We start from the raw sequence: 12,554 nt of genomic DNA, 5'->3' as shown, positions 1-12,554 counted from the left end.
TACCAGCTATGCCCATTCTTTTCTCATTTATTCTGTACCCAACAGTAGAATGAAGTGGTTCCCATAAATAAGGGGCATGCGCCCTCCCTCTTGACCATAGTCCATGACAAGGGGTGGGGGTGAAAGGGGCCTGGGATGGGGTCCCTGAGGGGACCCAGCAGGGGACTCTGATCAACAAGCACCAGAGGATGAGCATGAGGGTCAGGCAAGACCAATAGCCAGCGATCCCATTGGTCCCAGTGCCTGAGCTGGTGGGCCAAGCTGCCCCTGGCAGGCCAGGGAGTGGTCAGGAGCTGCCCCGGATCCTCTCCATGTAGTTTCGAAGCTCCTCTGGGTCCTTCAGCCCCATGTCCTCGCACACCCAGCGGATGTCCTCCTCGCCTGCCACCAGGATGGACTGTACAGCGGGGGCCCCTACAGGCTCCTCAGGCGGCTGGGCTGGGGGTGCTGGTGCAAATGTCACAAACTCGACTCGCTTCCGACGTCCCCCGGCTTCTTTGCGGGCCAGGGTGCTCGAGGAGCCAGCAGGGCTCTCTGAAGCACTGGGGGCCATGGTTGAGGCATCCCCTCCTGCTCCACTTTCACAAGGGCAGCCCCCCTCCCCCTTGGGTGGACCCGAGGAAGAACATCGGTCCAGCTGCCGACTCAGTTCCTCCTGATTGGTGCCCAGCCAGACCCAGTTATGTGGCTGAGGGGAGGCAGGGTCTGTAGCGCTGTCTGGAGGCTCTTTGCGCTGGTAGCGCAACACAAAGACCACACCATTGACCAGGAAGATGAGGATGGCCAAACAGAAGATGCCCAGAAGAGCATACATCCCCAGCTCTAGGTCGGTGACACGCTGAGGGGCAGGCACCATCTCTTCCTCATCTTCCTCCTCTTCTTTGGCCTCATTTTCTTCCTTCCCAGCTTCTTCCTCTGCCCGCTCAAACTTGCCCCTAATACCCACATGGCCCCCCATATCACCTGCTACCTGCCGCTTTCCCTCCACCGTGGCTTCTGTGAACGGTGAGGTCCGGACAGGGCTGGATGGGAGGGCAGGAGCTGGTGTGGGCAAAGGGGGCAGCCCCAGCCAGGCGGTGCCTGATGCCAGGGGAACGCGATGGCGGCCCCGGCGGCAGGGTTCCGGTGGGTGCAGAGCCACGTGTAGGGGCAGCCCTTCGGCACCCACGCCACTCACCACCACACCAAGCTGGGCTCCCTGCTCTTCGGCTGGCAGAACAGCACTGGGCTCCTCAGCTGAGACCGACAGCCCCAGGTCATTGCGGTCGTAGAGCTCGGCTGGGGCCAAAGTGTGGTCAGAGAAGGACAGCCACAGGGAGAGGGCCACCTCCTGCAGGGCACACGGACACAAGCAGAGACACGCGAGGGCACGCACGCATGCACACACAGAACACTCCCACAGTGACAGGCCACACGGAAGAAAGAGCACGGAGGAAAGAGAGACACAGGCGAATGGACAAAACACAGGGAGAGAGGGGACGCGTGTCAATCACCTGTCTGCCACTCAGCCCAGGGGTCTGAGTCCTCAGGAACACCTAATGAACCTCCCAACGCCATACTCCAGCCAGCCACTGCTTCATCACTTCCAGCCAGAGACCTCACTACCTCACAGGGAAGTAGTCTTCATTTGGAAAACCCCAGAGCAAGCGGTCCACATACCAGGACCCACTTCCTCCCATCCTTCTCCTCCATCACCCCCCATCTATGGCATCAGACCATGCTCTCTCACCCCCGGCCATCACCTGCTTTGGGGCTGGAAGAGCAGACTGGGCCCAGCATGTAGCTGTGACCTCTCCAGGGTGGGACATGCCCCGGCTCAGGGACAGTGAGATGCCCATCACCGGCTGTACTCGCAGATCCAGCACTGAGACCTTGTCGTCTGTCACAGCCAGTGCCTGCTCCCCCAGGATGGCGTCAGACAGCGGGGAACGAACCTAAGAGTGGAAAGCGACTGAAAGTGAGGAGGTCTTCCCCACACAGTCTCCCCTAAAGGACCCTGTTTTGGCATCACCATCTCTACACTAACACACACTCCAATCCATACCAGAGGACAGTGTCCTTTTTCCGGAGGCCTGGTCCCCACACACCTATACTATACCCTAGCCCTTCACACCTATAGCATTTCCTACAGTTATCTCCATTCTCATTTAGTCCCCTATGCTCCGACTGCCCACCTATTCTCCCTGGCCACAGTAAGCCCCTTCTGCAGCCTTCACACCTAACCATGAACAGTCTGGGGACACCAGTACCCTGTGGGAAGGGGACAAAGTCTTGCTCTTTGGCGTCCCCTGTGGCGGCTCACCTCGATAGAGGTGACTCCAGGCTCCCGTCCCACTAGGATGCGGCCACCTTCCAAGGAGGCTATACGAGGATCTTGCACATGGGCATGGGCTGCCACGAGGTGACTCACATCCAGCAACCAGTCAGGACCGAGTAGGTGGGTGAGGCGACGGCCACCGTCCAGCGGGTGAGCCGCAAAGGGCACCAAGAAGCGCACACCAGCTCTCTGGTACTGCAGGCGGCAGCCACGGGAGCGCCGCTCCACCTCCTCAGCAGCAGCCTCAGGCTCCAGCTGCCTGCGGGGAGGGGCGTCAGTGAGGGCCCCGCCCACTGGAGAGACCACTCCTTCCCCAAGACTCCAAACTCCGGGCAGGCCCGCCAGCCACCTATCTAGAGGTTCTAAATGGAAGCTTAATGCCGTTGCTCCAGCCTCAGCTTGCACAAATGATAAAATAGCTACAGTAACAAGACTGGTGTATGCCTCTTGTTCTTTAAACTCTGCCCTGAATACTCTCCTTTCTAGGTGCTGAGTCTTTCTGCTCAGGTCAGTGATGCCCAGATCCTCGTCCAGACTAATGAAATGTGCCAGTCTATTCAGTTGGCTGCTGCTGTTTCTGTATACCTCTGGAGTGGGACGGTGACAAGGCAGTGGGGTAACAACTCAGTTTCTACAGGGCCTAGGAGCTACATTCCTTACAGTACACCTCATCCTTGCTCTTGGGTTCTGATGAGCCTCCCCACTGCCCACTGTGATGGATTTCTATGGAGCTTGGAGCCATTCAAGCCTTTGAATAGTGAACACTCTCAGGGATGGAATGTAGAACTGAAGAAAGATGGACAGAAAACCAAGCAAAAAGAATTCCTATGTGTTACAGCAGACTGGGAAGCAGGGGGAGAGAAGTATGGAGGTTGCCAGGTTACACTACAGTGGCCAGGGTTCTGACAGTCAAAGGTAGGGTGAGAGCTAATATTGTCAACTTGACAAAAATCTAGAATCATCTAGGAGACAAATCTCTGGGCATGACAGCAAGGTAGCTTTTTAATCAGGGTGACTGAGGTGGGAAGATGCACCCTAACTATGGGCAGTACCATCTCATCAGCTGGGGTCCCACTACTGAGTAAGAAGTTCAGACTGGGATGAGCACCAGCATCCATCCATCCATCCATCCATCCATCCATCCACTTCCCTGCTTCCTGACTTGAATGCAGTGTGGCCTGTCCAGCTGTCTCAACTCCTGCCACTATGACTAGCCCATCACGATGGGCTATACTTTGAACTGTGAGCCAAAATAAACCCCGTGTTCCTTCTTTTTCTCTTGTCAAGTATTTTGTCATGGCAACACGGAAAGTAATTAATACGGGCTGGATGGGCAGAAGGCATTGCAAGTAGCGAGCAGTGTTTCAGACCCCAGCCCGGGTCCACGGAAGTGTCTGCTGTGTACCTTTAGTCCCAGAAGGAATTCACTAAGCCCTGTGTCCTATGGGCTCCTGCAGGCAGGTCTGTACTCACCCTTCTGCGGAGCCTGGGACCCTCCAGCCTCGGATTTGTTCCAGAGTGGTGTCAGTCAGCTCAATGCGCAAGGGCAGGAGTGGGGCCCATACAGTTAGCTTCAGTGAGGCCCGAAGTCGGCGCCACCAGAAGTCCACCCTCACCCCCTTGGCACCCCGGCTCTCCTGGCCAGCCACAAACACAGCATCACAGGCCTCAGATACCTATGGCAAGGCAGAGATGTATGGAGACACAAATGACAGGCACTGACACAGCATCACCTACTCAGCCATAAGCGGGGCTACAAAATTCAAATTCAGCTCTGATATCATAAATACATGTTGTGTGGTGGTCTGGATGGGGCGGGGCGGGGGGGGCTCACTGCTCTTAGCTTAAAGTATTTTGCTGTACTACCAAAATCCACTCCAGGGGCATTACTGTAGGTTCCCCTAGGGATGAGCTGGGCCATTTGCATGCAACATACATGCTAGCAGGGTCCTCCTAGCAGGGTCTGGGTTGAATTTACAACTTTAGCTCCTCGGTGCCAATCTCAGATATTGGTGCTGGAGGCACCTAACAGCCAACTGTAGCTGTAGCTAAGTACTTGAAGGCAGAGGGGCTAGACAGACCCACCTATCCTCCCAGAAGCCCCCAAGGTGCTGTCACTACTGCCTGGGATCTGGGCCAATGCTTCCTCACTGGGACCTCGAGACAGAGGAAGCTGTCTACCCTCTTAACCCCCTCCCCCCAGTTCATTACAACAGTGCTTATTATTATTGATTCATCATATTATAACAGCAGTAACTGCTGATACTTCAGTTCTTGCTCTCACTGGGTACCATCTTAGGTATTTTTAATTCTTACAGCAACGTAATAATATGTGAGGAGTGGAGAGGCTGGAGGCTCAGAGTGGTTAGGACACTTGCACGTGACCACACAGCTAGTATCAAAGATGGGCTGTGATGATTAATGCTGTCAGCTTGACAAGACCCAGACCTCCCTAGGAGACAAATCTGGAGACATGTCTGTGAGGGAATTCCACGACTGAGCTCAGTGAGCACCAGGATTCATCTCTCTGCCTCCTGACTCCGGTGCAGTGGGAGCCTCCAGCTCCTCCACTCTTCTTCCCGGCCGTAACGGACCGAACTACAGAACATCCCTTCCTTCCTTCCTTCCTTCCTTCCTTCCTTCCTTAGCTGCTTTTGCCAGGCATTTTGTCTCAGCATTGAGAAAAGTAACTAACACAGGTCTCCCCCAAAACCTCCCCAACTCCAAAGCACATGCAGTCTTCCAGCTTAGCTCCCTGGCCAGGGCCAAGATGGACGACTGGACAATAAATGTAAGAATAAGCTTAAGTCTGGGCAGTGGTGGTGCAGGCCTTTAATTCCAGCACTTGAGAGGCAGAGGCAGGAGGATCTCTCTGAGTTCAAGGCCAGCTTGGTCTACAGAGTGAGTTCAGGGACAGTCAGGACTACACAGAGAAATCCTGTCTTGAAAAATCAAAATAATAATAATAATAATGATGATGATGATAATAAAGCTTAGGGCTAAGCTTTCAGTTCCCACTCTACTCTAGAGACGATGATTGGGGGAAGTGGGGGCATGGGGAGATTGACATCCTGTCCCTGCCCGTGAGGTCTGGGGTTGAGAAGCTGTTCCCTTGGAGACGTACTGCAGTAAGGAGCAAAGTTATTTTGTTCAGCTGTGCAGACTCACAGAGACAAGCAGTGCACTCACCTGCAGGACCTGTGTATTGGCTGACTCACAGCCAATGTGCTCTGTCACCTCCTCCAAGGCTCCCCCACTGTCCACAGTGACGAGCCGCACAGGGATACGCTGGGGCACTCCAGTCAATGGAGCTGTGTTCACCAGCTCCTCAGCCTGAGGGTATAAGGGGCATTTAATTCCAGGGCTCTCACCTCCTGGGGTTCCTGGGACCAGGCTTCCAGCGGGGCTGAGCACAAAGAGTAGGCTCTTACCTTGGCCAGAGGGATGAGGGCTCTGATGTCCCGCTCAGACACCAGGATCTCCCACACCATTTTGTCCTTCTCTGCTTCGGGGGCCTGACCTGGGTACTCTAGCTGCCACGTGACAGGGCGAGTGACTGCCACACCCCCACCAGTGCTATTCTCCACTGCAAAGTCCACCCACAGGAACTCGGACAGTTCAAGGGGGCTGCTGGCAGAAGAGAGATGAGCTGAGTGTTCGCCAGCTACCCACTGCGTTCATGAGCAGGCTTTACAATTATCCCCATTTGACTGTCAAGAAAGCCAAGGCACAGAAGTGATGTGAATCCCCCAAGATCACAGTGGAAAGTGACAGAGCCTAAGCCTGAATCCTGGCTACAGAGCCCAACTTGGCCTCCAGGCCCCTTTGAACATCCTCAGAACCACTAATCTATGTCCCCAAATGATCCATCAGATCCCCAACCTATTCCCCAACACTCCAGGGCTAGAACTCTTCAGGCACCTGGAATCTGGCCCTGCAGGCCCAGCACGGTGACAGGTGATCAGGCTGGTGTGGTGCTTTGAGCCCTTGAATCGGTCTAACTTAGCAGTCCAGAGGGTGGGTTGGGCTGGGCGGGCAGCTGTCACCTGCAGCCCTTTCTTCACCTTAATCCTGCAAAGAGGGTACAGGTTGTTGGTCAAGATAGAGACTGAGCTGCCGGTTGCTTTAGGAAGACAAATGAGGAACCAGAGATATCACCCCCATGTCTGGCCTCCCCAGTTCTAACTAGAATCTCCTTTTATTCCTCCCAGAAGGACCCCAATTCAAGACAGGTCACATATTTCTCTGCCTACCCCAAAGCCACTTACAACTCTCTACTGCCCACAAGTTGAAGCCCAGGTATGGTGTTCCAGAGCCTCCAGGTCCTGACTCAGCCTCAATAGGTGTAGTGACATCTCTTTATACATTCTGGGTTTGGGCCACACCAAGAGTCATCTCTCCCTAGCCCAACTCACATTCATGTCCCCAGGCCTTTGCCCAGGCTATACCCACAGCCTAATCTAACTTTCTTCCTAAATACTATTTCTTGGAGGTAGGAGATGATTTTTCCTTACTCTGCCCAAGTCCTCAGGGTTTATCATAGCTTCACCTGAGCACCCCACTCCCACGCTGTCTGATCTAATTCATCTCGTCCAGTCCTTGGTACAGATGGGGGCGTGGCCTTGTACACTTCTGTGCAACAATTCCAGTGTGAAGACACAGGACTTGTACTGAAAGATCTGTGGAGCCAGTGGATGGCAGAGACTGAGTAGGCCTGAGAGGTAGGTAGGGAGTCATGTGGGGTGAAACTCCCACAGACCCACAAATGTAGAGGGGAAGTTACACTACACATCTTTGCCAGCTTCACTGGGTAGGACAGAGGATGCTTGGGAGTAGCTTCCTATAGAAAAGGGTAACAGAATGGATGTCTTTGATGGGAAGGAGTGGGCTTTGTCCAAAGCCCCCACCCTCAGCAAGAGTGGCAAGCAGGAGAAACTCAAGCCATACCCATCTTAACATCGTTTGAGCATAACCCAGCACTGGACACTACACTTCTCAGGCTCCAAGCCTCTCCTGCCTCCTCTACTCCAGGACATAAAGTCCCAGGGAGGCTTTCTACTTCTGGACTGTACCCAGCACAGTATCTTGCAACAAACTACTTAGGACTTTTATGCAGAACTCACTGTTGGTGGAGACCCAGAGCTCTTGCAAGACCACAGGAAAACTAGAAACTCACTGTCTTCCTACTTAAGCCCCTATTACCTCTTCCACCCACAGGGGCCTGGTACTCACCGTAGAGTAAGAAGGCTCGCAGTGAAGTTGTGTCGAAGCAGAAGGGTGGCAGTGAAGAGCTGGCCAGGCCTCATTGGCACATCAGGTGCACGCAAAGTGACTGCTTCATCCAGAGGTACCTCCTGGTACTGTGGGGGGTCCTCGGGGTGCAGCTCCACACCACCCACTGGGAGAGCCTGCTCCCTGGGTTCCTCCTCTGTGCCAAGGCCACAGCCCCCAGGGCCCTCGCCTGCAGGCTCCAGCGTGTAGGCCAGTTCGGCCCTTGTGGTGGCACTTTGGGAGAACCAGTGAGAGGGGAATTGCAGTTCCACCACACAGGCACCCAGAGATGGCTGCAAGCACAAAAGAGAGCAAAGGCTGTGGTTGGCCCTGAGAAGGGTGGGAAGGAGACTTGCTCCCATTAGCAGAAAAACCTATGGAAGGCAGAACCAAGGATGTCTCCTGGGACCCACCAGATCTGGGTCTCAGACTACTCTACTCTGTAGGTCCCTCTTCTTGAATAGACTCAGAGCAAAATGGGATAATCTTTACCACATCCCAGGACTTGCCTAGAGCTCAGAATATCAAGAACAAGAAACAGTTCTTGGGGCTGGAGAGATGGCTCAGCAGTTTAAGAGCACTGACTGCTCTTCCAGAGCTCCTGAGTTCAATTCCCAGCAGTCACATGGTGGTTCACAACCATCTGTAATGGGATCTGATGCCCTCTTCTGGTTTGTCTGAAGGCAGCTACAGTGTACTCATATAAAATAAATGAAATATTAAAAAGAAAGAAAAAAGAAAAGAAAGGAACAGCTCTTTCCAGTGGGTATTTGAGCCCAACTGCACAATAATGGAAACAGAACCCACAAAAGTTCTGTCACCACACACAAAGGTTAATGACTCTGTGATAGCGACTCTGACAGTTGCCTCATTTCTTTCTTCTCCAGTTCCCTATAGGTGGGAATTTAGACATTATGTGCCCTAAAACCATGCATCATGGACTGAAATCTTCAAGGAGCCCTCTCCTAGGGCAATCGGGAACCAAAACAGAGCCAGGTGGCGATGACCTAGTCTCTCAGACTGTGGTAGGGTCCTTTCCTTTAGACCCTGGCACCACACCTGCATGATGCAGCAACAGAAACAACCCACTCACCTGGAAGCGGCAGGCTTGGTGGGCAGTGCCTGCAGGGTGTGTGGCATGTAGTCGGGCACAGGGCAAGCTGCCAGGTCCTGGTGGCCAATCCTGCCCTTTGAGGTGGAAGAGGACACGGGCATAGGGTTCTGCTGGAGTCACTGCTGCTTCCACGGAAACAGCCCGCACATCCCAAGGGACAGGCCGCCGGTGGGGCTCGGTGACCCTAGGAGGGACCACCTGGAAAAGGGCAAACATGCTCATCAGTAGGATCGAGTGGAGAGGCAGATAACACCATAGCCAGGTCTGGGAAGGTGGGATTTCAGGCTTCTAATCTCGGTGTAGCAGGAGATTAGAGGCCTCAGTCTTTCTATGTAGAGAATGGGGAAAAGCTGTCTATGGCCACATCACCCTAATGTGCCCAATCCCTTGTTGGTACTTAGATAGGAGAATGAGAAGAGCCCAGAACCCCATGACTCTGATTTGCCTGGGAGTTCCTGGGCCCTATCCTTACCTGCTGAGTGGCAAAAGGTGGGTAGGAGGCCCGGAGAAGTGGCTGTGCCCTGGGCCAGGGCTGCATGAGCAGGAAAGTCTCAGAGCGGGAGGCCAGGGAAGAGTTGGCAGGTGGGTAATGGCCCACCTGCTGCACACGAAAATGCTCAGGGGCATCTAGGAGTTCCAGGGCCACTGGCAGGTAGATGGGGTCCAGGGTATCATGGTTACTGCTAACTGAAGAGGAATAAGGAAAGATGTCAGACAGCTACAGAATTCGCAGAGGTTGAACTGGGTGGGCTTCATTCTCAGTGTGGGGCTGGGGAGGAGGGGGCAAAGTGGACCACAAATGTACCATCTCCCAGATGTACAGAAATCATCCCATTTCACAGACGAGGTGACTGAGGTACTGAGAGCCTCTCAAAAGCAGTCAGAGTTGGAGAGTCAGGGATCGGATGGAAACTTCCCAGCTATTCCTTCTACCTTACCCAGAACTTCTCTCTCTCTCCAGCAGAGCCTTGTCAACAGCTCCCCTACATATCCCTGCCTCAGATAGGGCATTTGGAGGACACAGTTCCTCCTGCATTGGGAACTACTCAGTAAAAGACAGTTCCCAGTTGAGCTTTGTAGAAATGGAGTCTCTTTTTGCCGTGTCTGTGTCCTTTCGTGGACATGGCTGGTCACCCCTTCCAAGTCCAATTACTGTCATGGCACACCCACATCAAATTTCCAAACTTGACCCATCCTGGGGATCAAGCCCTAGTCCTAGCTAGGGATTGGGGTTCAGCAATGAGACTTGGGAAGGGTACCAAATAGGTCTGTGCAGCAACTGGCACTCCCTAAGGGTGGGAACAAGAACCAGAGGAGATGGAATTTTTGTTCATAAAAAGCACAAAGGTCCACTATGGCTCTATTGATTTGTACTATCACCCCCAAAGAGTAACAATGTTTAAAGCACTTAACCCCACACAGATTCAATTTTACATGTAGTAAGTCTTTCAGTTCTCACACAGTTCTGTGGATTAGATTCTATTACTACAAATTCCACTTAATGGACGTAGAAAATGATGTATGAGGCTTCTCCAACCTGCAGTGGACCTGAGAGGCCAGTCAGGACCTCACCACCTAGCTACCCAGTCGTTCCATCCAGGGCAACCCCAGCATGCCATGTGGGCTTCACACTGTGCCCCCACCCTCCTTCAGGGTCAAGAGTACACCCTGCCCCCTCAAGGAAGCCTTCTGTGGTCATTCAGCCCCTTGCTAGACACCTTGTTCCGGCTCTGCTTGCTGCTACTGCTTTTCTAAGATGGGGAACAATCCTCCCATTTCTCCAGAGTACCTGGAACCCCAAGTGCAGTCCATGGGCTTGGCTCTGCTGCTTCTCCTGTATTATGTGAACCCCAGGCTCTGTCTTACTCATTCTGTAATTCCCATGACTCTCCCTGAAGAGGTTTGGGGGATAAGGGGAGAGATCTGACTTTATGCCCTAGCTCTACTCCATGAAAGATGGGCCAGTCACCAGCATCTTGGAGCCTGGGTTTTCTTCCTCACTGGTACAAGGGGTGGGAGTATTTCGTAACCCGGTGAGCAGGAGAGGGTTTTGGAAGCTTGGTGTAGATCATACTGGAAGTGAGATTGTTAGTGAGCCAAATGACAAAGCTTTCCTTCCCTCACTGTGGAGGGGTTATTAGGACTCCCACTGGTTCTGCAGGGTGTGGAGCAGGTACCTGAAAGAAGTTCCAGAACCAGCTCTCTCAGCCCCACAGCTGAGCTGGGACGGCGGGGCTTTTCTCTAGAGTACCGCCCCCCCCCCCGCGCGCGCGCCCGCGTATCCCTAAGGGTAACAAGTGAGTGACTGTTGTTGGTCCTTAGGGTGGCTCCGGTCCACCTTCTAATTCAATGTTTCCATAATTACAAGATGCTCAGTAGCCTGACTCCCACGGACTTCCATGGTCTCCCATCACGGAGAATCCAGCCCTCTTGATGGGGGCAGAAGGGTAGAGACTACTTCACCATCCTCCCAATTCCCATAACATCTTCCACCTTTCAGCCCCAGCTCATGGCAGGCACGCGGTAGCTGCTGCCCCTTTCGTACTCAGTGATGGGTGCACCCACAAGGGCTCGGAAAGGCAAGGCTGGGACTCTCCCAGAAGACTCCAAGGTTGGAGATCTCCTTGGAACAGGGAGAGAGGGGGAGAGGGGGGAGAGAGCGTGAGAGAGCGTGAGAGAGAGAGAGAGAGAGAGAGAGAGAGAGAGAGAGAGAGAGAGAGAGAGAGAGAGAGAGAGAGAGAGAAGCATATCTCTCGGGTCTCAGGCAAAGAGCCTGTTTTGCATTCCTGTGACTAACCAGCGGGTTTCTGGGGACTAGAACTACAGGTTAGGAAGAGGTGGTGCACCGGGAAGCAGGGCAGCCGGGTTTGATGTCGCGGCTGGAGAGGGGTTCGCAGAGGAGTTGGGACCGGGCTGGTGAAGATGGGAGTGAGAAGACTTTAGGAGCATCTAGGTGGTGCACAGAGAAGAAAGCCAAAGGGCTGTTGGCTGGGAACCGGTTTCCCAAGGTTAGACCTCTCCAGGGCATCGCTCTAGGTTTAGTTCTAGAGTCCAGAGGCTTGGGGGCATCACTGACGAGTGGCCTCGGACGGGCAGGGCCAGGTCACCCCTCCCCTCCCCTCCCTTCCCTCTGACCTCTCACGACTTCCAGGGCGAGAGCCACCAGGAGGCAGAACCAGGCACCGTAGGGCCCCCGAGGGGCCGCAGCCTTGCGTTCAGTCATCGAGGCGCACTCCTTCCCACCAAAGGAGGGTAACCGGCGCGCGGCTCAGGTGGCTGCGATCTGTCCCCACATCTCCCGCGCCCGCTCCGCGCCAGCCGCTGTTGCCAGCTAGTTCCCCGCGCCGCCAGCCCGCGGCTGCAGTTCCCAGACAATGGAGCAGGAGCAGTGGGGTGGGAGGGAACGCAGGCACATGGGCTGTCCCCTTCGCCCCGCCGGGTCCTAGTGCCCTGCGGATCCCAAAACCCAGAGCGTGGTCCGGTACCCAGGGTGCCTAGGATCGGAATAAGGCAGCGTCCCTGGAGACTAAGCAGATTGATGTCCTCTGCCAGGAAGCACAAGGTGCGTTCTGGGATTCCTCGTGGAAGCCGATGATCAAGGAGAAAAACAAACAAACAAAACCCGTTTCCTCTGCCTCATGCCCTCCCCACAGGCATCTCACCTGTGAAGGCATCTAGAATTCATGGACATAAGAGAACAGAGCTGCTGGGGCAGAAAAGGAGAGGCCAAACCAGGCCAGACCACCTTAGGCCATCCGTGGAGGCAGCTTGTCTCATGCCCAAACCTATCCCAGAAAGAGTCCCTAATGATGAAGGGTGTAGGCTGGTCAACCCTTCTGAGGGAGTCCTGAC

The 12,554-nt window shown here is 54.2% G+C and overlaps 1 protein-coding gene across 2 annotated transcripts; it reads right to left on the bottom strand.

The window, feature by feature from the left end:
- Positions 1 to 23: 23 nt before the first annotated feature.
- On the bottom strand, positions 24 to 12,503 carry Tmem132a (transmembrane protein 132A). Of its 2 annotated transcripts, none has more exons than XM_029472823.2 (11): positions 11,838 to 12,503; positions 9,175 to 9,389; positions 8,682 to 8,900; positions 7,550 to 7,881; positions 6,239 to 6,388; positions 5,749 to 5,947; positions 5,507 to 5,650; positions 3,791 to 3,993; positions 2,303 to 2,576; positions 1,743 to 1,934; positions 24 to 1,330 (listed from the first exon to the last, which is right to left on the bottom strand). In XM_029472823.2, the coding sequence occupies exons 1-11, from the start codon at positions 11,923 to 11,925 to the stop codon at positions 287 to 289; spliced, it is 3,060 nt and encodes a 1,019-aa protein (XP_029328683.1). In that variant the 5' UTR covers positions 11,926 to 12,503; the 3' UTR covers positions 24 to 286. The 2 variants fall into 2 exon arrangements, with proteins under 2 accessions (XP_029328683.1, XP_021007518.1); XM_021151859.2 differs by having other exon boundaries at positions 5,749 to 5,944; positions 11,838 to 12,501.
- Between the last annotated feature and the right edge of the window lie 51 nt (positions 12,504 to 12,554).

This window comes from Mus caroli, unplaced genomic scaffold (assembly GCF_978045245.1).
Source record: "Mus caroli unplaced genomic scaffold, Mus_caroli_1 scaffold_20, whole genome shotgun sequence".
Taxonomy (NCBI): Eukaryota; Metazoa; Chordata; class Mammalia; order Rodentia; family Muridae; genus Mus; species Mus caroli.
Note: the sequence above shows the minus strand (reverse complement) of the source record. Positions and strands in the feature narration are given on the sequence as shown.

Excerpts from the sequence above, each read along its gene's own strand:
- Tmem132a (XM_029472823.2), bottom strand. The coding sequence starts at position 11,925 with ATGACTGAACGCAAGGCTGCGGCCCCTCGGGGGCCCTACGGTGCCTGG. Across the intron at positions 8,901-9,174 it reads CACCTTTTGCCACTCAGCAG|GTGGTCCCTCCTAGGGTCAC; the intron begins GTAAGGATAGGG and ends GCCCTTTTCCAG. Across the intron at positions 1,935-2,302 it reads CTGGAGTCACCTCTATCGAG|GTTCGTTCCCCGCTGTCTGA; the intron begins GTGAGCCGCCAC and ends TTCCACTCTTAG.